This window comes from Oncorhynchus clarkii, chromosome 11 (genome assembly GCF_045791955.1).
Source record: "Oncorhynchus clarkii lewisi isolate Uvic-CL-2024 chromosome 11, UVic_Ocla_1.0, whole genome shotgun sequence".
Classification (NCBI taxonomy): Eukaryota; Metazoa; Chordata; class Actinopteri; order Salmoniformes; family Salmonidae; genus Oncorhynchus; species Oncorhynchus clarkii.
In genome coordinates, this window is record NC_092157.1 from 3421359 (window position 1) to 3449108 (window position 27750).

General features: G+C 44.6%; 1 protein-coding gene across 1 annotated transcript; it reads left to right on the forward strand.

Annotated features, from left to right (window-relative positions):
- LOC139420127 (probable ubiquitin-conjugating enzyme E2 W-B) lies at nt 1-26474 on the forward strand. The gene is made up of 7 exons (XM_071169870.1): nt 1-33; nt 7132-7223; nt 17619-17721; nt 22917-23072; nt 24933-25008; nt 25287-26377; nt 26431-26474. The coding sequence occupies exons 1-6, from the start codon at nt 19-21 to the stop codon at nt 25298-25300; spliced, it is 456 nt and encodes a 151-aa protein (XP_071025971.1). The 5' UTR covers nt 1-18; the 3' UTR covers nt 25301-26377; nt 26431-26474.
- The last annotated feature ends 1276 nt before the right edge of the window (nt 26475-27750 follow it).

Below are 27750 nucleotides of genomic sequence, written 5' to 3' on the forward strand. Positions count from 1 at the left end.
ACGCAGGGGGTTTCCATCATGGCGTCGATGCAGGTAGGATCTCCACAGACAGTCATCACCTTCTATTATCTTTTCATCTGATATTTCAACACACTTTTAAAAAATAAATCAGTATTTGTATGTATATAAATAACACGGGTCTGTTTTAAGATGCGAGGTTTTAAAACATTTATTTTGACGTTTTAACTGTTATTTTACAAGTTACCTCGGGTTTCAACGCCTGCATCTAGTTATCATGAACAGCTAGAAAGAACAGAGTTGCTAACGACGTTAGCAAGCTAACTACTACTTCCCCCTCCCCCTGTTGGACTCTGTTTCACGTTTTAAATAGTTAGCTAGCTAGCAAACTGAACTAACAAACATAGTCACCGGTGGTTTATGAGTGCAGTGACATGGCGGCGAGCAACATAAACAGCTAGTTAGCATGCTAACGTTAGCTAGCTAAAGTTGTTCGCTATGTCAGGTGGCTGACTGGGTCAGCTTGTCTGAATTCATGAAGTGGATTAGCTAGCTTTGTGTTCTGAAACCCTATCTAGCTGAAACCTTATCCAGGCAACTGGCTGTCCAAATTTTAGCTACCTGTTATGATTGTAAACACTTCTAAGCTAATAGCTGTGCAACGTTAGTTATATTACTGTTAGTGTAGACAGAGTTAATGCGAGTAGCAGACGCAAGGTTAAGGCGTCCGTATAAACACACTATATATTCAAAAGTATATGGACACCCTTACAAATGAGTGGATTTGGCTATTTCAGCCACAAACATTGCTGACAGGTATGAAATCGAGCACACCGCCATGCAATCTCCATAGCCTAACATTGACCGTAGAATGGCCTTACTGAAGAGCTCAGTGACTTTCAACGTGGCACCTCATAGGATGCCACCTTTCCAACAAGTCAGTTCATCAAATTTCTGCACTGCTAGAGCTGCCCCCAGTGTTGTTATTATTGTGAAGTGGAAACATTAAGGAGCAACAACTGCGCAGCCACGAAGTGGTAGGCCACACAAGCTTACAGAACGGGCCTCCCGGGTGGCGCAGTGGTTACGGGCGCTGTACTGCAGCGCCAGCTGTGCCATCAGAGTCCCTGGGTTCGCGCCCAGGCTCTGTCGTAACCGGCCGCGACCGGGAGGTCCGTGGGGCGACGCACAATTGGCCTAGCGTCGTCCGGGTTATAGGGAGGGATTGGTCGGTAGGGATCTCCTTGTCTCATCGCGCACCAGCGACTCCTGTGGCGGGCCGGGCGCAGTGCGCGCTAGCCAAGGTTGCCAGGTGCACGGCACATTGGTGCGGCTGGGCTGGGTGCGGCTGGCTTCCGGGTTGGATGCGCGCTGTGTTGGGTTGTGTATCGGAGGACGCATGACATTCAGCCTTCGTCTCTCCCGAGCCCGTACGGGAGTTGTAGCGATACTACAACAATTGGATACTACGAAATTGGGGAGAAAAAGGGGTAAAAAAAAAAAATCACAGAACGGAACCGCCGAGTGCTGAAGCCTACGTAGCGCGTAAAAATTGTCTGTCCTCGGTTGTAACACTCACTACCAAGTTCCAAACTACCTCTGGAAGCAATGTCAGCACAATAACTGTTCATTGAGAGCTTCAGGATATGGGTTTCCATGGCCGAGCAGCCGCACAAATGCGCAATGCCAAGCATTGGCTGGAGTGGTGTAAAGCTCACCGCTATTGGAGCAGTGGAAACACGTTCTCTGAATCATGCTTCACCATCTGGCAGTCAGACGGACGGGCTTGGGCTTGGCGGACGCCAAGAGAACGCTACTGCCCGACTTCATTGTCCCAACTGTAAAGTTTGGTGGATGAGGAATAATGGTCTGGGGCTGTTTTTCATGATTCGGGCAGTCTTAGTTCCAGTGAAGCGAAATCTTATCGCTACAGCATACAATGACATTCTAGACGATTCTGTGCTTCCAACTTACAATCAAATGTATTTATAAAGCCCTTTTTACATCAGCCGATGTCACAAAGTGCTGTACAGAAACCCAGCCTAAAACCTCAAACAGAATGCAATGCAGATGTAGAAGCACGGTGGCTAGGAAAAACTCCCTTAGAAAAGCAAGAACCTGGACGTGGCCCTTTCTGGTTTTAGATCGTGGCTTCCCCTCATACTCCTACACCCAGGTTCTGTTATCTCAGGTTGTAAATTCCTGGCAGAGACTCTCCCCCGGGCCGTGTGGAAAGAGAACAAGGGATTTCACTTGGCCGAACTCCTAAATCCCCAAAATGGGAGAATTAAACTATGTCCACTTGTAAGAATGTGGGAAGGGTCCGTTGACACGTAGGAGACGGGTATGACGAGTGTGTTTCATTTGGTGATCTCATGGAAGACAGGAAACGCGTTGCTATCTCTGAATGTGTACATTTCTCAATTATGGGGTTTGCATCTAATTCTTGTATAAATGAATGAGTAAAGATGAACGTTTTTGTGAAATGATGTAATGTGATTTTAACCTTTTTAGAATGAGAGAATTGTATTCCCTGTAAAGGTTAACTAGTCAGCGGCCACCCCCCTGTGAGCACAAACATGATCTGGCGTCATGGAACCGCCCTTTTCTATTGTTACAGATAAAACCCCCTCCTGAGGAAATCCTCTTCAGACAAAGCAAACCCAGTGGTTGCAATGGTTGAGTACCAAGACTAGAAAACCACGTGGCGCATTGGCTACTAGTCTGGAAATGGTTAAACTCTAAGACTATCGATCCCTACAGAATAAGAGCAAATCTTAGATACTAATTACTAATTCTGCAGCTAGAAATGATGTAAACCTGGAATACGAATACCGACAACCGCCGAAAACATCTACTCTAAGAACAATGGACACCTGACGTATCCAATACAACAGGAGCCGCCGATAGAGCAACCACCATGAGTAACCAGAGGCTCTCTGATGAACTGACTCTCCCGCAGACGGACCGACGATTCCAACAGAGAATTATTCCCGAATGAGCGAGCGTTTATGTGCAAAGGATTAGCATTTCAATGAAAAAATGACCCACTGTGTGTAGTGATCCATTTTGTCTTTCCCGCTCAGTTATCTGTCCACACCCCCTGTTCTTTCTAAACCAATCATATCGGAAGACTATTAAAATATCTGAAGAGTTATATTCGGAAAATTATAACTTTGTAACCTGAACATTTTCCGTGGTGCCCCGACTTCCTAGTTAATTCAATTTACATGATACAGAGAATCGATTTGATAAAATAACAGTCTTCACCTTTAATGATACTGAAGACATGACACTATGATGAAACCTAGAGAGGAACCAGGCTCTGAGGGGTGGCCATTATAACAGAACATGGCCAGGATGTTCAAACGTTCATAGATGACCAGCAGGGTCAAATAATAATAATAATAATCATCATCATCATCACAGTGGTTGTAGAGGTTGCAACAGGTCAGCACCTCAGGAGTAAATGTTAGTTCATTCAGAGTTCGAGACAGTGAACAGGTCAGAGTCCATGCCGCAGGCAGAACAGTTGGAACTGGAGCAGCAGCATGACCAGGTGGACTGGGGACAGCAAGGAGTTATCAGGCCAGGTAGTCCTGAGGCATGGTCCCAGGGCGCAGGTCCTCTAATTCTCTCTCTCTCTCTCTCTCTCTCTCTCTCTCTCTGAGGGAGCATACTTAAATTCACACAGGACACTGGTTAAGACCTGAGAAATACTCCAGATATAACAGACTGACCCTAGCCCCCCGACACAAACTATTGCAGCGTAAATACTGGAGGCTGAGACAGGAGGGGTCGGAAGACACTGGCCCTGTCCGACGATACCCCCGGACAGGGCCAAACAGGCAGGATATAACCCCACCCACTTTGCCAAGGCACAGCCCCCACACCACTAGAGGGATATCTTCAACCACCAACCTACCATCCTGAGACAAGGCTGAGTATAGCAATACAAGATGGCGTAGCAGTAGGACGTGTGTGTTTGTCTTTGTCTTATCCTGTGTAAATAGCCGGGCTTTTACATATATATCTTAATCTCACTTTCTATCTACGAACTAATTATACTTTCCAGCAACCCGCCTCACCCAATGTGGTACGGATCTGCTATTTCTATTCCATATAACTGGAACTTCCATCAGGAGCTAGCCAGCTAACTAGCTACTAGCCTTTGTTAGCCACGGCTAGCGGTCTTCACGTTTGTCTCGGTCACCAGCCAGCCTTAACTCGGACAATACCTGCCAGTCTGCACAGGTGCGATATCAACCCAGAGCATATCGGACTGCTTCTCTCTACCACATCACCGGATGCCTGCCGCTCTGGATCATTACACCGGATCATCGCAGCTAGCTGGCTGCAAACGAGTGGCTACTGTTAGCTAACGCCTCTGTCCCGAAGCAAGCACCAGCTAGCCTCGAGCTAGGCCCATATACCAGCTAATTCTAGGGCTACAATACCTCCTTTGCCCCGGCCGCTCGCTTTTATTAACGCTGTGTCCTTTGACTCACCTAGCGTAGCAGTGACTACCGAACAGCACCCTGACTCACCCAGTGTAGCAGTGACTACCGAACAGCACCCTGACTCACCCAGTGTAGCAGTGACTACCGAACAGCACCCTGACTCACCTAGCGTAGCAGTGACTACCGAACGGCACCCTGACTTACCCAGTGTAGCAGTGACTACCGAACAGCACCCTGACTCACCCAGTGTAGTAGTGACTACCGAACAGCATCCTGACTCACCTAGCGTAGCAGTGACTACCGAACAGCACCCTGACTCACCCAGTGTAGCAGTGACTACCGAACAGCACCCTGACTCTCCCAGTGCAGCAGTGACTACCGAACAGCACCCTGACTCACCTAGCGTAGCAGTGACTACCGAACGGCAGCCTGACTCACCCAGTGTAGCAGTGACTACCGAACAGCACCCTGACTCACCCAGTGTAGTAGTGACTACCGAACGGCATCCTGACTCACCTAGCGTAGCAGTGACTACCGAACAGCACCCTGACTCACCCAGTGTAGCAGTGACTACCGAACAGCACCCTGACTCACCCAGTGTAGTAGTGACTACCGAACGGCATCCTGACTCACCTAGCGTAGCAGTGACTACCGAACAGCACCCTGACTCACCCAGTGTAGCAGTGACTACCGAACAGCACCCTGACTCACCCAGTGTAGTAGTGACTACCGAACGGCATCCTGACTCACCTAGCGTAGCAGTGACTACCGAACAGCACGCTGACTCACCCAGTGTAGCAGTGACTACCGAACAGCACCCTGACTCACCCAGTGTAGTAGTGACTACCGAACGGCATCCTGACTCACCTAGCGTAGCAGTGACTACCGAACAGCACCCTGACTCACCCAGTGTAGCAGTGACTACCGAACAGCACCCTGACTCACCCAGTGTAGCAGTGACTACTGAACAGCACCCTGACTCACCCAGTGTAGTAGTGACTACCGAACAGCACCCTGACTCTCCCAGTGTAGTAGTGACTACCATACAGCACCCTGACTCACCTAGCGTAGTAGTCACTACCGAACAGCACCCTGACTCACCCAGTGTAGTAGTGACTACCGAACAGCACCCTGACTCACCTAGTGTAGTAGTGACTACCGAACAGCACCCTGACTCACCCAGTGTAGTAGTGACTACCGAACAGCACCCTGACTCACCCAGTGTAGTAGTGACTACCGAACAGCACCCTGACTCACCCAGTGTAGTAGTGACTACCGAACAGCACCCTGACTCACCCAGTGTAGTAGTGACTACCGAACAGCACCCTGACTCACCCAGTGTAGTAGTGACTACCGAACAGCACCCTGTCTCACCTATTGCTGCTCATTTGACCCTATGATCATTCGGCTACACAGCTGATGCCTAGGCGTTGACTGGTGCCTCCAGAGACAAGATCTCTCATCATCACTCAACACCTAGGTTTACCTCCACTGTACTCACATCCTACCATACCCATGTCTGTACATAATGAATCTATTCTACCACGCCCAGAAATCTGCTCCTTTTATTCTCTGTCCCCAACGCACTAGACGACCAGCTCTTATAGCTTTTAGCCGTACCCTTATCCTGCTCCTCCTCTGTTCCTCTGATGTAGAGGTTAACCCAGGCCCTGGAGCCCCCAGTTCCACTCCTATTCCCCAGGTGCTCTCATCTGTTGACTTTGGTAACCGTAAAAGCATTTCATTTCAAGCAAACATTTCGAGCTTCTATTTTTTTTAAATCCACCTTTCCAGAAATAAGTCTCTCACTGTTGCTGCTTGTTATAGACTCCGCTCAGTCCCCGGCTGTGTCCTGGACACCATATGTGAATTGATTGCCCCCCATCTATCTTCAGAGTTAGTTCTGCTAGGTCACCTAAATTGCTATATGCTTAACATCCCGGCCGTCCTACAATCTTAGCTAGATGCCCTCAATCTCACACAAATTATCAAGGAACCTACCAGGTACAACCCTTAATCCGTAAACACGGGCACCCTCATATCATCCCCTGACCAACCTGCCCTCTAAATACACCTCTGCTGTCTTCAGTCAGGATCTCAACGATCACTGCCTCATTGCCTGCGTGCGTAATGGGTCCGCGGTCAAACGACCACCCCTCATTACTGTCAAATGACCACCCCTCATTACTGTCAAATGACCACCCCTCATCACTGTCAAACGCTCCCTAAACACTTCAGCGAGCAGGCCTTTCTAATCGATCTGGCCCTGGTATCCTGGAAGGATTTCTACCTCATTCCATCAGTAGAGGATGCCTGGTTATTCTTTTAAAAGTGATTTCCTCACTATCTTAAATAAGCATGCTCCTTTCAAAACAAATTTAGAACTAAGAAAAAAACAAACACCAAAATTTAAAACCAGGAACACCACAAAATGTCGTCATATGCATGAACTGGGAAGCATGCAACAGGCTTTTATTTAGCAGTACTCTCCAAGCTAGAGGATATTACGACACATCCAGCTGGCTTGATTTGTATCTAGTCTCTGAACACTGGGGATTTGTTTAATCTCGTCTGGGTTACCTCAGTTTAGCTACACGCTTCATGTTTACACCTCTTTCTTTATTTCTTTTTGTTCTCCACAAAACTCTGAAAATTGTACCTCCAAATATTCTAATCTGGCTACAGTTTAAACATGTTTGTTCTTCTCTTACAGAAAAGGCTACAAAAGGAACTAATGGCTTTGCAAAATGATCCGCCCCCTGGAATGACACTCAATGAGAAAAGTGTACAGAACACCATCACACAGTGAGTGTACATCAGCATGCTGACTCTTATGTGTCCTAGTGTGGATATGCATGTCTTGCTTTGTTGCGCAGATCTATAACATTTCCCACTGGCTCATTTCATTGTGAAAGAAGATAAACACCAAGAACCCGCTCTGTACTCACAATATTTTTTTTTTTTTTTAAAGAAAGACAAAAGTTAAGACTGTAGATTCTCTCACTGGCTTCTTCAGTCTTCAAGCCACATGTGTCATGTGTACTTAGACTTGCATGGCTTAATCTTTGAGACAAGCATATGCTACTGGCAGGATCAACCAGGTAGTAAAATGACACATTTTAACAAAATGGTGGGCCAAGACTGATCAGCTCAACTAACCATGAAAAAGAATATTGTAAGAAGAGAATAGTTTCAGTCAACACAATTAAGACAGGACCTCAACAGATACATATCCCCGACTGCACACTTATGTCCAAGCATGCATTCATGTACATACTAAAATCAGAAGACCTTGTCCTCCCAATCCTTCAAAGATGACAAGTCTATGTTATTATTAAATCAGGCCTTTGTTAATGTTGCCTTTAATTTGACAGGTGTAGAAACATGCCGGGTTTTGATGGGTATGGCTGTCAGTATGGATCTATCCATCATGTATAGAAGAAAAACACAGTGCACAAATCCCAGGTTCAGGTGATTAGGTAGCTTTTTAAAATGTATTTAACAAGGGAGGACAGTTAAGCACAAATTATTATTTACAATGACGGCCTACTAAAAGGCAAAAGGGCCTCCTGCAGGGATGGGGGCAGGGATTAAAAATAAAATATAGGTCAAACAGACATCACGACAAGAGAGACAACTACATAAACACTACATAAAGAGAGACCTAAGACAACAACATGGCAGCAGCACAACATGGCAGCAGCACAACATGGTAGCAGCAAAACATTATTGGGCACAGACAACCACACACATTTTTTATTTAACTAGGCAAGTCAGTTAAGAACAAATTCTTATTTACAAACCCGGACGCCGCTGGGCTAATTGTGCGCCGCCCTATGGGACTCCCAATCACGGCCGGATGTGGTACAGCCTGGATTCGAACCAGGGACTGTAGTGACGCTTCTTGCACTGAGATGCAGTGCCTTAGACCTCTGCACCTCTTGGGAACAATACATCACGTGAAGCAGCCACAACTGTCACTAAGAGTGTCCATGATTGAGTCTTTGAATGAAGAGATGGAGATGAAACTGTCCAGTTTGAGTGTTGGTTGCAGCTCGTTCCAGTCGCTAGCTGCAGAGAACTGAAAAGAGGAGGGACCCAGGGATGTGTTCGTTGCAGCTCGTTCCAGTCGCTAGCTGCAGAGAACTGAAAAGAAGAGGGACCCAGGGATGTGTTCGTTGCAGCTCGTTCCAGTCGCTAGCTGCAGAGAACTGAAAAGAGGAGTGACCCAGGGATGTGTTCGTTGCAGCTCGTTCCAGTCGCTAGCTGCAGAGAACTGAAAAGAGGAGCGACCCAGGGATGTGTTCGTTGCAGCTCGTTCCAGTCGCTAGCTGCAGAGAACTGAAAAGAGGAGCGACCCAGGGATGTGTTCGTTGCAGCTCGTTCCAGTCGCTAGCTGCAGCGAACTGAGAAGAGGAGCGACCCAGGGATGTGTTCGTTGCAGCTCGTTCCAGTCGCTAGCTGCAGCGAACTGAAAAGAGGAGCGACCCAGGGATGTGTTCGTTGCAGCTCGTTCCAGTCGCTATCTGCAGAGAACTGAAAAGAGGAGCGACCCAGGGATGTGTTCGTTGCAGCTCGTTCCAGTCGCTAGCTGCAGCGAACTGAAAAGAGGAGCGACCCAGGGATGTGTTCGTTGCAGCTCGTTCCAGTCGCTAGCTGCAGAGAACTGAAAAGAGGAGCGACCCAGGGATGTGTTCGTTGCAGCTCGTTCCAGTCGCTAGCTGCAGAGAACTGAAAAGAGGAGCGACCCAGGGATGTGTGTGCTTTGGGGACCTTTAATAGAATGTGACTGGCAGAACGGGTGTTGTATGTGGAGGATGAGGGCTGCAGTAGATATCTCAGATAAGGGGAAGTGAGGCCTAAGAGGGTTTAAAAATAAGCATCAACCAGTGGGTCTTGCGACGGGTCTACAGAGATGACCAGTTTACAGAGGAGTATAGAGTGCAGTGATGTGTCCTAATAAGGAGCATTGGTGACAAATCTGATGGCCGAATGGTAAAGAACATCTAGCCGCTCGAGAGCACCCTTACCGCCAATCTATAAATGATGTCTCCGTAAATCTAGCGCGGGTAGGATGGTCATCTGAATCAGGCTTAGTTTGGCAGCTGGGGTGAAAGAAGAGTGATTACGATAGAGGAAACCAAGTCCAGATTTAATTTTAGCCTGCAGCTTTGATATGTGCTGAGAGAAGGACAGTGTAACATCTAGCCTTACTCCCAAGTACTTGTATGAGGTGACCACCTCAAGCTCTAAACCCTCAGAGGCAGTAATCACACCGGTGGGGAGAGGGGCATTCTTCTTACCAAACCACATGACCTTTGTTTTGGAGGTGTTCAGAACAAGTTTAAGGGCATAGAAAGCTTGTAGGACACTAAGAAAGCTTTGTTGTAGACTGTTTAACACAACATCTGGGGAGGGGCCAGCTGAGTATAAGACTGCCATCTGCATATAAATGGATGAGAGAGATTCCTACTGGTTGAGTAATTTTTTTTAAATGTAAATTGAGAAGAGCGTGGGGCCTAGGATTGAGCCTTGGGGGTATTCCCTTAGTGACGGGCAGTGGCTGAGACAGCAGATGTTCTGACTTTGTACACTGCACTCTTTGAGAGAGGTAGTTGGCAAACAAGGCCAAAGGCCCCTCGGAGACACCAATACTCCTTAGCCGGCCCACAAGAATGGAATGGTCTACCGTATCAAAAGCTTTAGCCAAGTCATTAAAAACAGCAACACAATATTGCTTAGAATCAAAGGTAATGGTGACACCATTGAGGACCTTTAAGGTTGCAGTGACACATCCATAACCTGAGCGGAAACCAGATTGCATACCAGAGACATCAAGAAAGCCAGTTGATTATTGCCAAGTTTTCCCAACACTTTTAAGAAACAGGGCAAAATAGAAATGGGCCTCTAACAGTTAGGGTCAGCTTGATCTCCCCCTTTAAATTAAATACGAACCGTGGCTGCCTTCCAAGCAATGGGAATCTCCCCAGAGAAGGGAGACAGGTTAAAAGGGTTGGAGATATGCTTGGTGATTATAGGGGCTGCAACCTTAAAGAAGAAAGGGTCTAAACCATCTGACCCAGATGTTTTGTTAAGCTTAAGGAGTTCCTTTAGCACCTCAGACTCAGTGACTGCCTGCAGGGAGAAACTTTGTAGCAGGACAGGGGAAAAAGAGGGAGGAGCGTTGGGACTAGTCACATTAGAAGGGAAAAAGAGGGAGGAGCATCGGGGATAGTTGCATTAGAAGGGGGAAAGAGGGAGGGGCATTGGGGATAGTCACATTAGAAGGGGAAAAGAGGGATGAGCATTGGGGATAGTCACATTAGATGGGGTGGGAGATGAGGAAATGTTGGACAGCGAGGAGGCATGACTATGTTAAATAGGAATCCTGACTTAATGAAGTGGTGATTAAAGAGCTCAGCCATGTGCTCCTTGTCAGTAACAACCACATCATCAACATTAAGGGACATGGGCTCCTTGTCAGTAACAAGCACATCATCAACATGAAGGGACATGTGCTCCTTGTCAGTAACAACCACATCATCAACATTAAGGGACATGGGCAGCTGGGAGGAGGAGGGTTTATTCTCCAGGTCTTTAACCGTTTTCCAGAACTTCTTGGGGTGAGACCCACAGAGAGAGAACTGCTCCTTAAAGTAACTAACTTTGGCCTTCCAGGTAGCCTGAGAGCACTGATTTCTCATTTGCCTGAACGAGAGCCAGTCATCCTGAGTATGCGTGTGCAGAGCCTTTCGCCAAATGTGATTCTTGAGGTGGAGTAACTGCCAGATCACGGTCGAACCAGGAGCTCAACCTGTTTTTAATTCTCATTTTCTTTTTGGGGGCGTGTTTGTTAACAATACCACTGAAATATATAAAAAGAAGGTCCAAGTGTCTTCGACAGAGGGGATCAAGCTGATTCTATACCAATTTACAGAGGCCAGGTCATGAAGGAAGGCTTGCTCATTAATGTTTTTTTTAATAGTGACAAAGTCTAAGTCTAAGTCTACTCTTCAGATACACCCAGAGATAAGAGACTGTCTCTCTAGCCATGGCCATGTTGCTGGGCTGTGGATCAAACAAGGTCATCAATACTGTAGTGTCTCTGGATAAGAGAGTCTGTTAAATGACTCACTATTGTAGTGTCTCTGGATCAGAGAGTCTGTTAAATGACTCACTACTGTAGTGGATAAGAGAGTCTGTTAAATGACTCACTATTGTAGTGTCTCTGGATCAGAGAGTCTGTTAAATGACTCACTACTGTAGTGTCTCTGGATAAGAGAGTCTGTTAAATGACTCACTACTGTAGTGTCTCTGGATCAGAGAGTCTGTTAAATGACTCACTATTGTAGTGTCTCTGGATCAGAGAGTCTGTTAAATGACTCACTATTGTAGTGTCTCTGGATAAGAGAGTCTGCTAAATGACTCACTACTGTAGTGGCTCTGGATCAGAGAGTCTGTTAAATGACTCACTATTGTAGTGTCTCTGGATCAGAGAGTCTGTTAAATGACTCACTATTGTAGTGTCTCTGGATCAGAGAGTCTGATAAATGACTCACTACTGTAGTGTCTCTGGATAAGAGAGTCTGTTAAATGACTCACTACTGTAGTGTCTGGATCAGAGAGTCTGTTAAATGACTCACTACTGTAGTGTCTCTGGATAAGAGAGTCTGCTAAATGACTCACTACTGTAGTGTCTGGATCAGAGAGTCTGTTAAATGACTCACTACTGTAGTGTCTCTGGATAAGAGAGTCTGTTAAATGACTCACTATTGTAGGGACTCTGGATAAGAGAGTCTGCTAAATGACTCACTACTGTAGTGGCTCTGGATAAGAGAGTCTGCTAAATGACTCACTACTGTAGTGTCTCTGGATAAGAGAGTCTGCTAAATGACTCACTACTGTAGTGGCTCTGGATAAGAGAGTCTGCTAAATGACTCACTATTGTAGTGTCTGGGTAAGAGAGTCTGTTAAATGACTCACTATTGTAGGGACTCTGGATAAGAGAGTCTGCTAAATGACTCACTACTGTAGTGTCTGGATCAGAGAGTCTGCTAAATGACTCACTACTGTAGTGGCTCTGGATAAGAGAGTCTGCTAAATGACTCACTACTGTAGTGGCTCTGGATAAGAGAGTCTGTTAAATGACTCACTATTGTAGGGACTCTGGATAAGAGAGTCTGCTAAATGACTCACTACTGTAGTGGCTCTGGATAAGAGAGTCTGCTAAATGACTCACTATTGTAGTGTCTGGATAAGAGAGTCTGTTAAATGACTCACTATTGTAGGGACTCTGGATAAGAGAGTCTGCTAAATGACTCACTATTGTAGTGTCTGGATCAGAGAGTCTGCTAAATGACTCACTACTGTAGTGTCTCTGGATAAGAGAGTCTGCTAAATGACTCACTATTGTAGTGTCTGGATAAGAGAGTCTGCTAAATGACTCACTACTGTAGTGTCTCTGGATAAGAGAGTCTGCTAAATGACTCACTATTGTAGTGTCTGGATCAGAGAGTCTGCTAAATGACTCACTATTGTAGTGTCTCTGGATAAGAGAGTCTGCTAAATGACTCACTACTGTAGTGGCTCTGGATCAGAGAGTCTGTTAAATGACTCACTATTGTAGTGTCTCTGGATCAGAGAGTCTGTTAAATGACTCACTATTGTAGTGTCTCTGGATCAGAGAGTCTGATAAATGACTCACTACTGTAGTGTCTCTGGATAAGAGAGTCTGTTAAATGACTCACTACTGTAGTGTCTGGATCAGAGAGTCTGTTAAATGACTCACTACTGTAGTGTCTCTGGATCAGAGAGTCTGCTAAATGACTCACTACTGTTGTGTCTGGATAAGAGAGTCTGCTAAATGACTCACTACTGTAGTGTCTCTGGATAAGAGAGTCTGTTAAATGACTCACTACTGTAGTGTCTGGATCAGAGAGTCTGATAAATGACTCACTACTGTAGTGTCTCTGGATAAGAGAGTCTGTTAAATGACTCACTACTGTAGTGTCTGGATCAGAGAGTCTGTTAAATGACTCACTACTGTAGTGTCTCTGGATCAGAGAGTCTGCTAAATGACTCACTACTGTTGTGTCTGGATAAGAGAGTCTGCTAAATGACTCACTACTGTAGTGTCTCTGGATAAGAGAGTCTGTTAAATGACTCACTACTGTAGTGTCTGGATCAGAGAGTCTGTTAAATGACTCACTACTGTAGTGTCTCTGGATCAGAGAGTCTGCTAAATGACTCACTACTGTAGTGTCTCTGGATCAGAGAGTCTGCTAAATGACTCACTACTGTAGTGTCTCTGGATAAGAGAGTCTGTTAAATGACTCACTACTGTAGTGTCTGGATCAGAGAGTATGTTAAATGACTCACTACTGTAGTGTCTCTGGATCAGAGAGTCTGCTAAATGACTCACTACTGTAGTGTCTGGATAAGAGAGTCTGCTAAATGACTCACTACTGTAGTGTCTCTGGATAAGAGAGTCTGTTAAATGACTCACTACTGTAGTGTCTGGATCAGAGAGTCTGTTAAATGACTCACTACTGTAGTGTCTCTGGATCAGAGAGTCTGCTAAATGACTCACTACTGTAGTGGCTCTGGATAAGAGAGTCTGCTAAATGACTCACTATTGTAGTGTCTGGATCAGAGAGTCTGCTAAATGACTCACTACTGTAGTGTCTCTGGATAAGAGAATCTGTTAAATGACTCACTACTGTAGTGGCTCTGGATCAGAGAGTCTGCTAAATGACTCACTACTGTAGTGTCTGGATCAGAGAGTCTGCTAAATGACTCACTACTGTAGTGTCTGGATCAGAGAGTCTGCTAAATGACTCACTACTGTAGTGGCTCTGGATCAGAGAGTCTGTTAAATGACTCACTACTGTAGTGTCTCTGGATAAGAGAATCTGTTAAATGACTCACTACTGTAGTGTCTCTGGATAAGAGAGTCTGCTAAATGACTCACTACTGTAGTGTCTGGATAAGAGAGTCTGCTAAATGACTCACTACTGTAGTGTCTGGATAAGAGAGTCTGTTAAATGACTCACTACTGTAGTGTCTCTGGATAAGAGAGTCTGCTAAATGACACAAATGCAGAAGTGGATAGACTGAATGCTGCTGAGCAGAACAAGCTCACTAGTAGTTTCAGCTGTTCTGCATTGCATAAGGAAACAAACTCTTCTTTCCTACCTACCTGAATTTGTCCAACATGAAACTTTTTATTTTCATTGCGAAACATATTGCAACAATGAATACACCCCAGATCTCTTGTCTGTCAAGAATGGTATGAGTCACTGGAATGAGAACCTTCCAGAACCTGTTGAGCTGGATCTTAACCTTGTTTTAGGGCGGTACGGCCCTGGGTGTGGCTTTGCTATGAGAGCTTCAGCTTGGCAATACTCCAGTGTGCCTGGCCGAAGTCTGTCTCTGTTATGTAATGGTTACTATGACGATTTGATTTTGATTTATTCACAGACTTGACTGAAAGACACTAGCAGCATATTATTTAATTTTTTCTTCCATATGTCCTTTTTTAAAAATCCTTGTCTGATATGTAAGATCATAACATTTAGAGTGTGTTTCTCAATGAAACAACAGCCCCAAAACAAATCAATTCATTCCATGTGATAGAGTGAAATGTCAGGCCCGTGTCATACTCGTGGTCTCAGCGTGCGTGTTAGGGTTTTTGTATCTGTTGTTGATGGAAGAGCTGTCATACCGTAACGATTTTGCTCGATAGCAACCAAAACAACGATCAAATATTGGAAAGAACTGCTTCATTTTCTGCTCATTCACTTTATTACTCTGCCTTTTCTTTTGTCAAGCCCCCCCTCTCTCCGTTCTTGACTTTTTCTAAATAAATCTATAACATATTGTTATAATCCTTAATATCACAAAGAGAACTGGACTTATTACCAGTTTTATGATTTATGATTTTCCCTACTCCTTTACTGCGGGGCCTGCTCTGATCAGTCTCCCGACAGCGGGGCCTGCTCTGATCAGCCTCCCGACTGCGGGGCCTGCTCTGATCAGTCTCCCGACTGCGGGGCCTGCTCTGATCAGTCTCCCGACTGCGGGGCCTGCTCTGATCAGTCTCCCGACAGTGGAATATGCGGAGCCCAGTTGATTATCATCCCGATAATTGCCTCAAAACGGAACCTAAACTGTATCTAAACTAATTTCACACGTTTAACAACAGATGAAGTAATGTATTCTATATATATATACAAAAGTATGTGGACACCCTTTCAGCTTGTTGCATGTAAACATTGTCTGTCCTTGGTTGCAACACTCACTACCGAGTTCCAAACTGCCTCTGGAAGCAACGTCAGCACAGTAATTATTTTTGCGGGAGTTTCATGAAATGGGTTTCCATGACCGAGCTGCCTCACACAAGCCTAAAATCACCAATGCCAAGCGTCGGCTGGAGTTGTGTAAAGCTTGCCACCATTGGACTCTTGGAAACGCGTTTTAGATTATTGTCCTGCTGAAAGGTGAATTAATCTCTGTGTGGAAAGCAGATAACCAGGTTTTTACTCTAGGATTGATTTTTTTTTTATCCTGAAAAACTCCCCAGTCCTTAGCGATTACAAGCATACCCATAACATGATGCAGACGACACTATTCTTGAAAATATGTAGAGTGGTACTCAGTAATGGGTCGTGTTGGATTTGCACTTTGTATTCAGGGCAAAAGGTTAATTGCTTTGACACTTAGTGCCTTGTCGCAAGCAGGATGCATGTTTTGGAATATTTTCATTCTGTGCAAGCTTCTTTCACTCTGTTAATTAGGTTCGTGTTGTGGAGTAACTGCAAAGTTGTTCATCCGTTCTCAGTTTTTCTCCTGTCGCAGCCATTAAACTCGGTAACTGTTTTAAAGTCAACATTGGCCTCATGGTGACATCACTGAGCCAGTTTTTTTTGTAGTGACTAACTTCACCATGCTCAAAGGGATATTCAATATTAGCTTTTTTTGTTTAGTTTTTACCCATCTACCAATTGGTGCCCTTCTTTACGAGGCCTTGAAAAACCTCCCTGGTCTTTGGTTGAATCGGTGTTTGAAATTCACTGTTCGACTGAGGGACCTTTCTAGATAATTGTATGTGTGGGGTACAGAGATGTATTTATATTTTTTGTTTAACCTTTATTTAACGAGGCAAGTCAGTTAAAGAACAAATTCTTATTTACAATGACGGCCTACCGGGGAACAGTGGGTTATCTGCCTTGTTCATGGGCAGAGCGACAGATTTTTACCTTGTCAGCTCGGGGGATTCGATCTAGCAACCTTTCGGTTACTAGTCCCAAGGCTCTAACCACTATCGGCTACCTGCCGTCCCTAATGAGGTAGTCATTAAAAAATATATACTGTATGTTATTAAAGCACATTTTTACTCCTGAACGTATTTAGGCTCACCGTAACAAATGGGTTGAGTACTTATTGACTCAAGACATTTCAGCTTTTCATTTTTAATTAATTATTACAAATTTTAGAAACAATCATTTTTTTCATCCCAGATCTATGATAAACCAAGTCTTTTAAGTTATGCCCGTTGAAAATGTATTGATTCAGAGTTCACACTAAAAATAGTGTTTTACACCCATCCAGACTTGACACTGACATAGTTGGGGGAGGGGGAGCAGCTAGAGAATGTCCACTGTTTGCTGCCTAGTGCCTGTCCACTGTTTGCTGCCTAGTGCCCTGGTCCCACAAATCATCTGGTTTGACTGGGGAGGACCGCTAAGGACTGGGGTAGTTCAAAACCCGTGTTTCTGTCTAAGTGTCTCTCTTTCTCCTGTGGGAGAGTCAATAAACGGTGAGGAGACATGACCTGATCCTCAGAGGTCATCTGAACGATCTGCTGTATTGGACAGACATGACCTGATCCTCAGAGGTCATCTGAATGATCTGTTGTACTGGACTGGTCAGGTGTCTTAACTCCTACTGGGTCTTCTATAACGACGCATCATGACAGGGATTTAGCATTGGCTCTTTCTGTCAGAATGAGCACTAAGTGAATGGATTATCCTCAGGCATGTTGACCAGGCCAAGGGACCGATCCCATCCTCTCCATCTCTGATTGACCTACGACCCAGACCATACATGAACACACACACACTTGTTTGTTTATATTGGAGAATCAAATATACAGTAATATATAATAATTTAATATGGTATCTGTTGTGTCTTGTCTTCCAGATGGATTGTAGATATGGAAGGAGCCACGGGCACACTCTATGAAGGAGAGAAATTTCAGCTGCTTTTCAAATTCAGTAGTCGGTATCCTTTCGATTCACCTCAGGTAAGTAGCTTGCCTAGCACCTCCTCGTTGATGAATACTGTTGCTACTAGCTAGCCTAGCGCTGCCTCATTGAGTCCTGGTGCTACAAGCTAGCCTAACGCCTCCTCATTGACGAGTACTGGTGCTACGGACTAGCCTAGTGCCGCCTCATTGAGTACTGGTGCTACGGACTAGCCTAGCGCCGCCTCATTGAGTACTGGTGCTACGAGCTAGTCTAGCGCCGCCTCATTGAGTACTATAGCTACTAGCTAGCCTAGCGCCGCCTCATTGAGTACTGGTGCTACGGACTTGCCTAGCGCCGCCTCCATTGAGTACTATAGCTACTAGCTAGCCTAGCGCCGCCTCATTGAGTACTATAGCTACTAGCTAGCCTAGCGCCGCCTCATTGAGTACTATAGCTACTAGCTAGCCTAGCGCCGCCTCATTGAGTACTATAGCTACTAGCTAGCCTAGCGGCTCCTCATTGATGAATAGTACTGTATAGCTTAGTAACTATTGAATCAGCAAGCCAGGACACTGTCAAGATCCATCCATGCTCTGTGAGTACGCTGAGTGGGCATGTTGCTTAGTAACGGGTCATTCATCGAACTGAATGAAGAGGGTGGATATCATTCTGTAAGGTAGAGATGGTTCCAGTCTACTGGTCTGATGAAGAGGATGGATATCATTCTGTAAGGTAGAGATGGTTCCAGTCTACTGCGCTATTTTAAACAACCAGCAAATCTTCTTCAACATTTTTTTTTGAAGAAAATAATTACTTCTAATAATAATAAAATAATAAAATGGCGGTTTTAGCTGGGTGTTGGGTAAATGGCGGTTTTAGCTGGGTGTTGGGTAAATGGCGGTTTTAGCTGGGTGTTGGGTAAATGGCGGTTTTAGCTGGGCGTTGGGTAAATGGTGGTTTTAGCTGGGTGTTGGGTAAATGGCGGTTTTAGCTGGGTGTTGGGTAAATGGCGGTTTTAGCTGGGTGTTGGGTAAATGGCGGTTTTAGCTGGGCGTTGGGTAAATGGCGGTTTTAGCTGGGTGTTGGGTAAATGGCGGTTTTAGCTGGGCGTTGGGTAAATGGCTGTTTTAGCCGGGCGTTGGGTAAATGGCTGTTTTAGCCGGGCGTTGGGTAAATGGCGGTTTTAGCTGGGCGTTGGGTAAATGGCGGTTTTAGCTGGGCGTTGGGTAAATGGCGGTTTTAGCTGGGCGTTGGGTAAATGGCGGTTTTAGCTGGGCGTTGGGTAAATGGCGGTTTTAGCTGGGCGTTGGGTAAATGGCGGTATTAGCTGGGTGTTGGGTAAATGGCGGTTTTAGCTGGGCGTTGGGTAAATGGCGGTTTTAGCTGGGCGTTGGGTAAATGGCGGTTTTAGCTGGGTGTTGGGTAAATGGCTGTTTTAGCTGGGCGTTGGGTAAATGGCGGTTTTAGCTGGGCGTTGGGTAAATGGCGGTTTTAGCTGGGTGTTGGGTAAATGGCTGTTTTAGCTGGGCGTTGGGTAAATGGCGGTTTTAGCTGGGCGTTGGGTAAATGTGGAGCAGTGGTCATTTTTTGTGGAGTGGTTGGAAAGTACATGGAGCTTTGTGTTACCCAACTGCTTCTAACTAGACATTAAGAAAACGATAAGAAATCTAAGATGTGTTAAGAAAACGATAAGAAATCTAAGATGTGTTGAATAAACTATGTCCAGCTCAGGGCTCCAGCTTTGCATTTTGGTTGGCTAACTTGCTCGCTAAGTGGCTAGATGTCAAGATCAAGCTTGACGGTGACAGCAGAGATATTCTAGTCTGAGTAACCAGTCTCTTAAACTAACATTCTCCTTGTCATTGGCAAAGAGACGGGTCTTTCTGCCATCTTCAAATATGAACGTTCTATCATTTAAATGAGCTCGAGGAGAACAGAGGACTTGGATCCTGATTCTATGAGGAGGACGCCGATACTGATTATTGGAGGACCAGAAAAGCCGATACCAATTCATTAATTGTTTTTGTTTGTAATAATGACAATTACAACAATACTGAATGAACACTTATTTTAACTTAATATAATACATAAATAAAAATGTATTTAGCCTCAAATAAATAATGAAACATGTTCAATTTGGTTGAAATAATGCAAAAACAAAGTGTTGGAGAAGAAAGTAAAAGTGCAATATGTGCTATGTAAGAAAGCTAACGTTTAAGTTCCTTGCTCAGAACATGAGAACATATGAAAGCTGGTGGTTCCTTTTAACATGAATCTTCAATATTCCTAGGTAAGGTTGTAGGTTGTAGTTAATATAGTATTTATAGGACTATTTCTCTCTATACCATTTGTATTTCATATACCTGTGACTATTGGATGTTCTTATAGGCACTTTAGTATTGCCAGTGTAACAGTATAGCTTCCGTCCCCCTCCTCGCCCCTACCTGGGCTCGAACCAGGAACACATCGACAACAGCCACCATCGAAGCATCGTTACCTATCGCTCCACAAAAGCCACGGCCCTTGCAGAGCAAGGGGAATAACTACTCCAAGTCTCAGAGCGAGTGACGTTTGAAACGCTATTAGCGCACACCCAGCTAACTAGCTAGCCATTTCACATGGGTTACACCAGCCATTAGGCTGATAGGCTTGAAGTCATAAACAGCGCTGTGCTTGCGAAGATCTGCTGGCAAAACGCACGAAAGTGCTGTTTGAATGAATGCTTACGAGCCTGCTGCTGCCTACCATCGATCAGTCAGACTGCTCTATCAAATCATAGACTTAATTATAACATAATAACACACAGAAATACGAGCCTTTGGTCATTAATATAGTCGAAAACAAAACGTTTATTTGTGTATAGTTTCAGTGAAATACGGAACCGTTCTGTATTTTATCTAACGGGTGGTATCCATAAGCCTAAATATTCTTGTTACATTGCACAACCTTGAATGTTATGTCATAATTACGTAAAATTCTGGTAAATTAGTTCACAATGAGCCAGGCTGCCCAAACCTTTGCATATATCCTGACTCTGCGTGCAACAAACGCAAGAGAAATGACACAATTTCATCTGGTTAATATTACCTGCTAACCTGGTTGGCTGTGTGTGTGTGGTTGGCTGTGTGTGTGGTTGGCTGTGTCTGTGGTTGGCTGTGTGTGTATGTGTGGCTGGCTGTGTGTGTGTGTGTGGTTGGCTGTATGTGTGTGTGTGTGTGTGTGTGTGTGGTTGGCTGTATGTGGTTGGCTGTGTGTGTATGTGTGGTTGGCTGTGTGTGTGTGTGTGTGGCTTGAGATATTACAATTTTGATAGTCCCGTTGGTAGTTTAATCTTACGCGAAGGTCATCAAATTTATTCACCAGAGAGAGGTCTCTGGTGGCTGCTGAGTTTAGAGAGAGAGCTGTGAGGTCACGTTATCCTCCCTAATTAAGTGTGCAGCTCTCTCTCTCCTCCCATTTGACCTCTTACCCTCATCTCTCTTCCTCCTCCCTTATCCACTCTTCTTTCCCCATCCCTACAGCCATCCCCAGCCTACTCTCTTCTACCTGCTCCCCCTTCCCCTATCTTCTTCCCGCTCCCCCTCCCCCTATCTTCTTCCTGCTCCCCCTCCCCCTATCTTCTTCCTGCTCCCCCTCCCCCTATCTTCTTCCTGCTCCCCCTCCCCCTATCTTCTTCCTGCTCCCCCTCCCCCTATCTTCTTCCTGCTCCCCCTATCTTCTTCCTGCTCCCCCTATCTTCTTCCTGCTCCCCCTCCCCCTATTCCTGCTCCCCCTCCCCCTATCTTCTTCCTCCTCCCCCTTTCTTGTGCCTGCTCCTCCCCCTATCTTCTTCCTCCTCCCCCTTTCTTGTTCCTGCTCCTCCTCCTCTCTCTTCTCTTCTTCCTGTTCCTCCTCCTCCCCCTCTTTTCTATCCTCCCCTCTATGTACTCCTCCCCTTTCTCCCCCCTTCCTGGCACCCCTCTCCTAATCTGCCACCTCACATGTAAAACGCAGGAAAACTGTATTTTAATCCAATCGGAGTCCAAATTTAAAGGGCAATTTCACCACTTTTCAACCTAATTTTCCATTATCTCAAGAACAATACCAGTGTCTACATATGTGACAATTGCACATTTCTAAATTTGAAATAAAGTTCTACCCGATGACATCATCAAAATAAAAAAACGTGACGTGGGGAACCAGAAAATCCCCTCCCTCTGGCTAGAAAGTCGTTTGGTTCGCTGGGTTTTTATTTTTTTTTATTTTAATCCTACTCTTGACATTTTTTTAGGACCTAATCTTTTTAAACACAGATCAAGAAACGCACTGTTTTCACATTTTTTTAGACACTGGCGTGTTGGCTGGAGATAATGAATATGAGGTTGAAAAGTGACGGAGATGACCTTTAACAGGCCGTAAGCCAGATACATTCGGAAAGTATTTAGACCCCTGGACTTTTTCCACATTTTTTTTTTTAACGTTTTAGACTTATTCTAAAAATGGAATACGTTGTTATTTTCCCCTCATCGATCTACATACAATAGCCCATAATGACATCACAATAGCCCATAATGACATCACAATAGCCCATAATGACATCACAATAGCCCATAATGACATCACAATAGCCCATAATGACATCACAATAGCCCATAATGACATTTTTGCAAATGTATTAAAATATTTAAAAAACTGATATCACATTTACATAAGTATTCAGACCCTTTGCTCAGTACTTTGTTGAAGCACCTTTGGTAGCGATTACAGCCTTGAGTCTTCTTGGGTATGATTTTACAAGCTTGGCACACCTGTATTTGGGGAGTTTTTCCCATTCTTCTCTGCAGATCCTCTCAAGCTCTGTCAGGTTGGATGGGGAGCGTTGCTGCACAGCTATTTTCAGGTCTCTCCAGAGATGTTCGATCGGGTTCATGTCTGGCTGGGCCACTCCTGTGTTGTTTTGGCTGTGTACTTAGGGTTGTTGTCCTGTTGGAAGGTGAACCTCCGCACCAGTCCGAGGTCCTGAGTGCTCTGGGGCAGGTTTTCATCAAAGATCTCTCTGTACTTTGCTCCGTTCACTGGAAAAGTTTTGCATTATGGGGTATTGTGTGTAGGTTGATGAGGATTTGTATTTATTTAATCCATTTTTAGAATAAGGCTGTAACGTAACAAAATGTGGAAAATGCAGTAGATGGAACTCAAACAAGGAAAATGTATTCTATTTAATTAATTATGGAGAGATGTGTCTGATCACGTTGTTGGTTTTCCATTTCAGGTAATGTTCATGGGAGAGAATATACCTGTACATCCTCACGTTTATAGCAACGGTCACATCTGTCTTTCAATACTAACAGAAGACTGGTCGCCAGCCCTCTCAGTGCAGTCAGTCTGTCTCAGCATTATCAGTATGCTCTCCAGCTGCAAAGAGAAGGTAAGGGGGCGACAACAGACCCTTGGGGAACGCCAAATTCGAATAAAATGCTTAATGCCTGGCATAATGTTTACCGGTACAGGGGTTAGTTCATTATACACTGAACAAAAATATAAACACAACATGTAAAGTGTTGGTCCCGTGTTTCATGAGCTGAAATAAAAAAGATCCCAGAAATGTTCCATACGAACAAAAAGCGTATTTCTCTCTAATGTTGTGCACACATTTGTTTACATCCCTGTTAGTGAGCATTTCTCCTTTTCCAAGATAATCCATCCACGTGAAACTTGTGGCATATCAAGAAGCTGATTTAAACAGCATGATCATTACACAGGTGCACCTTGCGCTGGGGACAATAAAAGGCCACTCTAAAATGTGCAGTTTTGTCACACAACACAATGCCACAGATTTCTCAGAGGTGGCAGTGGGGTTATGGTATCGGCAAGCATAAGCTACGGACAACAAACACAATTGCATTTTATCGATGGCAATTTGAATGCACAGAGGTATGTGATGAGATCCTGAGGCCCATTGTCGTGTCATTCATCTGCCGCCATCACCTCATGTTTCAGCATGATAATGCACGGCCCCATGTCACTAGGATCTGTACACAATTCCTGGAAGCTGAAAATGTCCCAGTTTTTCCATGGCCTGTATACTCACCAGACATGTCACCCATTGAGCATGTTTGGGATGCTCTGGATCGACGTATAGGACAGTGTGTTCCAGTTCCCACCAATATCAAGCAACTTCGCCGTTGAAGAGGAGTGGGACAACATTCCACAGGCCACAATCAACAAGCCTGATCAACTCTATGTGAAGGAGATGTGTCGCGCTGCATGAGGCAAATGGTCCCACCAGATACTGACTGGTTTTCTGATCCACTACTTTCCTTTTTCAACAGGATATGTGACAGACCAACAGATACATCTGCATATCTGTATTCCCAGTCATGTGAAATCCATAGATGGGGGGGGACCTAATGAATTTATTTCAATTGACTGATTTCCTTATGAAATGTAAACTCAGTCAAAATCTTTGTAATTGTTGCATGTTGCGTTTTATATTTTTGTTCAGTAGACATGTTAAACACGCCCCATTGACACTATAATACAGAAGGCTTGTCACTGTCACGCCATGGAGGACCCAGTGTCTGCTGGTTTTAGATTTCTCCTTTCAATCTGTAGTTTATGACCTTTAGAACCAGGTGAGGGGAGGTCTTAACTACTCAATGACATTTAGAACCAGGTGAGGGGAGGTCCTAACCACCTAATGACCTTTAGATCCAGATGAGGGGAGGTCCTAACCACCTAATGACCTTTAGATCCAGGTGAGGGGAGGTCTTAACTACTCAATGACCTTTAGAACCAGGTGAGGGGAGGTCCTAACTACTCAATGACATTTAGAACCAGGTGAGGGGAGGTCTTAACTACTCAATGACCTTTAGAACCAGGTGAGGGGAGGTCTTAACTACTCAATGACATTTAGTTCATCAATCATGTACAAGGGATGTGAGAGAACCTGCATACACACGGCCCTCTGGAATGAGTTTGACACGTGAGGTAGAGGGGGAATCAGAATAAAGCTCTTTGCACTATTGAACCTCAATCTAAATGACTGTCTAGAGGTAACTTCACCTCCACTATGAATGAGGTTGTCTCTACACTATTGAACCTCAATCTAAATGACTGTCTAGAGGTAACTTCACCTCCACTCTGAATGAGGTTGCCTCTACACTATTGAACCTCAATCTAAATGACTGTCTAGAGGTAACTTCACCTCCACTCTGAGTGAGGTTGCCTCTATATGCCATGTTTATACCAGCACTTCTCTGATCATGACGGTTGTCTCTCTCTGCAGAGACGGCCCCCTGATAACTCCTTTTACGTAAAAACGTGTAACAAGAATCCAAAGAAGACAAAATGGTGGTATCACGGTGAGTGGTTACGTCCTCTGAGATGTGACTATGTTAATACGTAAAGGGTTAAACCTTCCCATCCTCACACAGGCGTTATGTTCACCTACTGGAACGGTCAGCCGCTCTAGTTAATGGGAATGTGTACAGAAATCCAACACTTGGACTACAGATTAGATTAGGAAGAATCAATATTTATGGACGTTAGCGTTCATATCATCACGTCGGTGTGTTTTAATGGTGAAATTGTGTGTGTGTGTGTGTGTGCACTCACGTACGTGCTTGTGTTTCTTTCCCAGATGATACATGCTAATTCACTTTCTAATAGTCCTACTGTCCTACATAAAGCACTTTTGAATCAAACAGTCACTGAACTCTGACCTTTTGACTGGAACAATGGACACCGTGATGCGCCGGAGACTCTTTTTTTTCCCCTTCTTTTTTTAAACTGCATTTCCCAGAGGGCAGTTGGGTGCATGTTTTTGCCGGTTGTAATATACAAAATGAGAAAATAAAGGAAGGTTATATGTCCCAACAATGGATTGTTTTGGCCAAAAGGTCGTTATGCAGCCAGCAAAAAGAAATGGTTTTGAAGTGAAGATTATTATATTATTATTGTTTTAAGATGATTCTTGTTTCCTTTTGTGTTTGTTTGAGTACATTTAAAAGGTCGTCATCATGTGTTGTGTAATAATAATAATAATAACAATAACATTGATGGATGCATACTTGGAAGAGGATCTGAGCATCTAATACCAGGAAGAGGATCTGAGCATCTTATACCAGGAAGAGGATCTGAGCATCTTATACCAGGAAGAGGATCTGAGCATCTTATACCAGGAAGAGGATCTGAGCATCTAATACCAGGAAGAGGATCTGAGCATCTTATACCAGGAAGAGGATCTGAACATCTAATACCAGGAAGAGGATCTGAACATCTAATACCAGGAAGAGGATCTGAACATCTTATACCAGGAAGAGGATCTGAGCATCTTATACCAATACTGAAATTAAATGCACTGTGAAAAAATCTAGGGGTACAACTAACTCAATGTTAGTTATTCCAGACATGCAGTTAACTTCTACTGTAAAAACACAAACATCACCACTTCCTGTTTTCAGGGGATAATACGGTTTTAAATTGCTTTACTTTTAACCCTTTAATCAAGTGCAGTACTTCCTCTCTGCCTTCCATCTTCCAAGGACAGACTTGATTTCAGAAGTTGTGAATTTGTCTGGTCTATGTGTTGGCTAGAATGTTGGTACTGACCAGGTTGAGACAAGAACGACAGTTGGAACTCTTTAATTCGCTGAGGCTGTTACGTACCTCTCTAGAATAATATAGGCTGCACACAGTGGTGTTTGCTAGTCCATTCGGTAAAGCCCAGAGGTGTGTGAAAACATCACCTCCATGAAAATATCACCTCTGTGTAAAGCCCAGAGGTGTGTGAACATCACCTCCGTGTAAAGCCCAACGGTGTGTGAAAACATCACCTCTGTGTAAAGCCCAACGGTGTGTGAAAACATCACCTCTGTGTAAAGCCCAACGGTGTGTGAAAACATCACCTCTGTGTAAAGCCCAACGGTGTGTGTGTGTGAACATCACCTCCGTGTAAAGCCCAACGGTGTGTGAAAACATCACCTCCGCGTAAAGCCCAACGGTGTGTGTGTGAACATCACCTCCGTGTAAAGCCCAACAGTGTGTGTGTGTGAACATCACCTCCGTGTAAAGCCCAACGGTGTGTGTGTGTGAACATCACCTCCGTGTAAAGCCCAACGATGTGTGAAAACTGTTGTTGTGATCCATTTGTATGATACGTTGGTTTGTGCTTTAATCTCCTAAAAACATATTTTAGGATGTTTGTCTTGTTGGTTTTTTGTTTTTCAGATAGCTGACACTTTTTTTAAAGGGGGAGTTGTGTATTTAATGAACATATTTTATTTTGATCTCCAGAGTGGTAGTAACAGTGAAAGGAATCAGAACTGTTGTTTAGACTGATTCCCTGGTCAGAGATTGGCTCGACTGATTCCCTGGTCAGAGATTGGCTCGACTGATTCCCTGGTCAGAGATTGGCTCGGCTGATTCCCTGGTCAGAGATTGGCTCGACTGATTCCCTGGTCAGAGATTGGCTCGACTGATTCCCTGGTCAGAGATTGGCTCGACTGATTCCCTGGTCAGAGATTGGCTCGGCTGATTCCCTGGTCAGAGATTGGCTCGGCTGATTCCCTGGTCAGAGATTGGCTCGACTGATTCCCTGGTCAGAGATTGGCTCGACTGATTCCCTGGTCAGAGATTGGCTCGACTGATTCCCTGGTCAGAGATTGGCTCGACTGATTCCCTGGTCAGAGATTGGCTCGACTGATTCCCTGGTCAGAGATTGGCTCGACTGATTCCCTGGTCAGAGATTGGCTCGACTGATTCCCTGGTCAGAGATTGGCTCGGCTGATTCCCTGGTCAGAGATTGGCTCGGCTGATTCCCTGGTCAGAGATTGGCTCGGCTGATTCCCTGGTCAGAGATTGGCTCGACTGATTCCCTGGTCAGAGATTGGCTCAGGTACTTTTTTTTCAATACGAGCTCACCTTGGAAAAAGATATCCTCCTGTCAGATATTTTGCATTTTAACTATATTTTCACCAAAAAAAGAGACTTATGTTGTGAAATTACAGCGAATGAAACTATTATATATAAGTCTTAAATTGTAGAAATGACGGTATTACGGAAGTTGGAAATGGGTGCGTTCATATTATTATTATTATTATTAT

Excerpts from the sequence above, each read along its gene's own strand:
- LOC139420127 (XM_071169870.1), top strand. Across the intron at positions 7,224-17,618 it reads GTACAGAACACCATCACACA|ATGGATTGTAGATATGGAAG; the intron begins GTGAGTGTACAT and ends CTTGTCTTCCAG. Across the intron at positions 17,722-22,916 it reads ATCCTTTCGATTCACCTCAG|GTAATGTTCATGGGAGAGAA; the intron begins GTAAGTAGCTTG and ends TTTCCATTTCAG.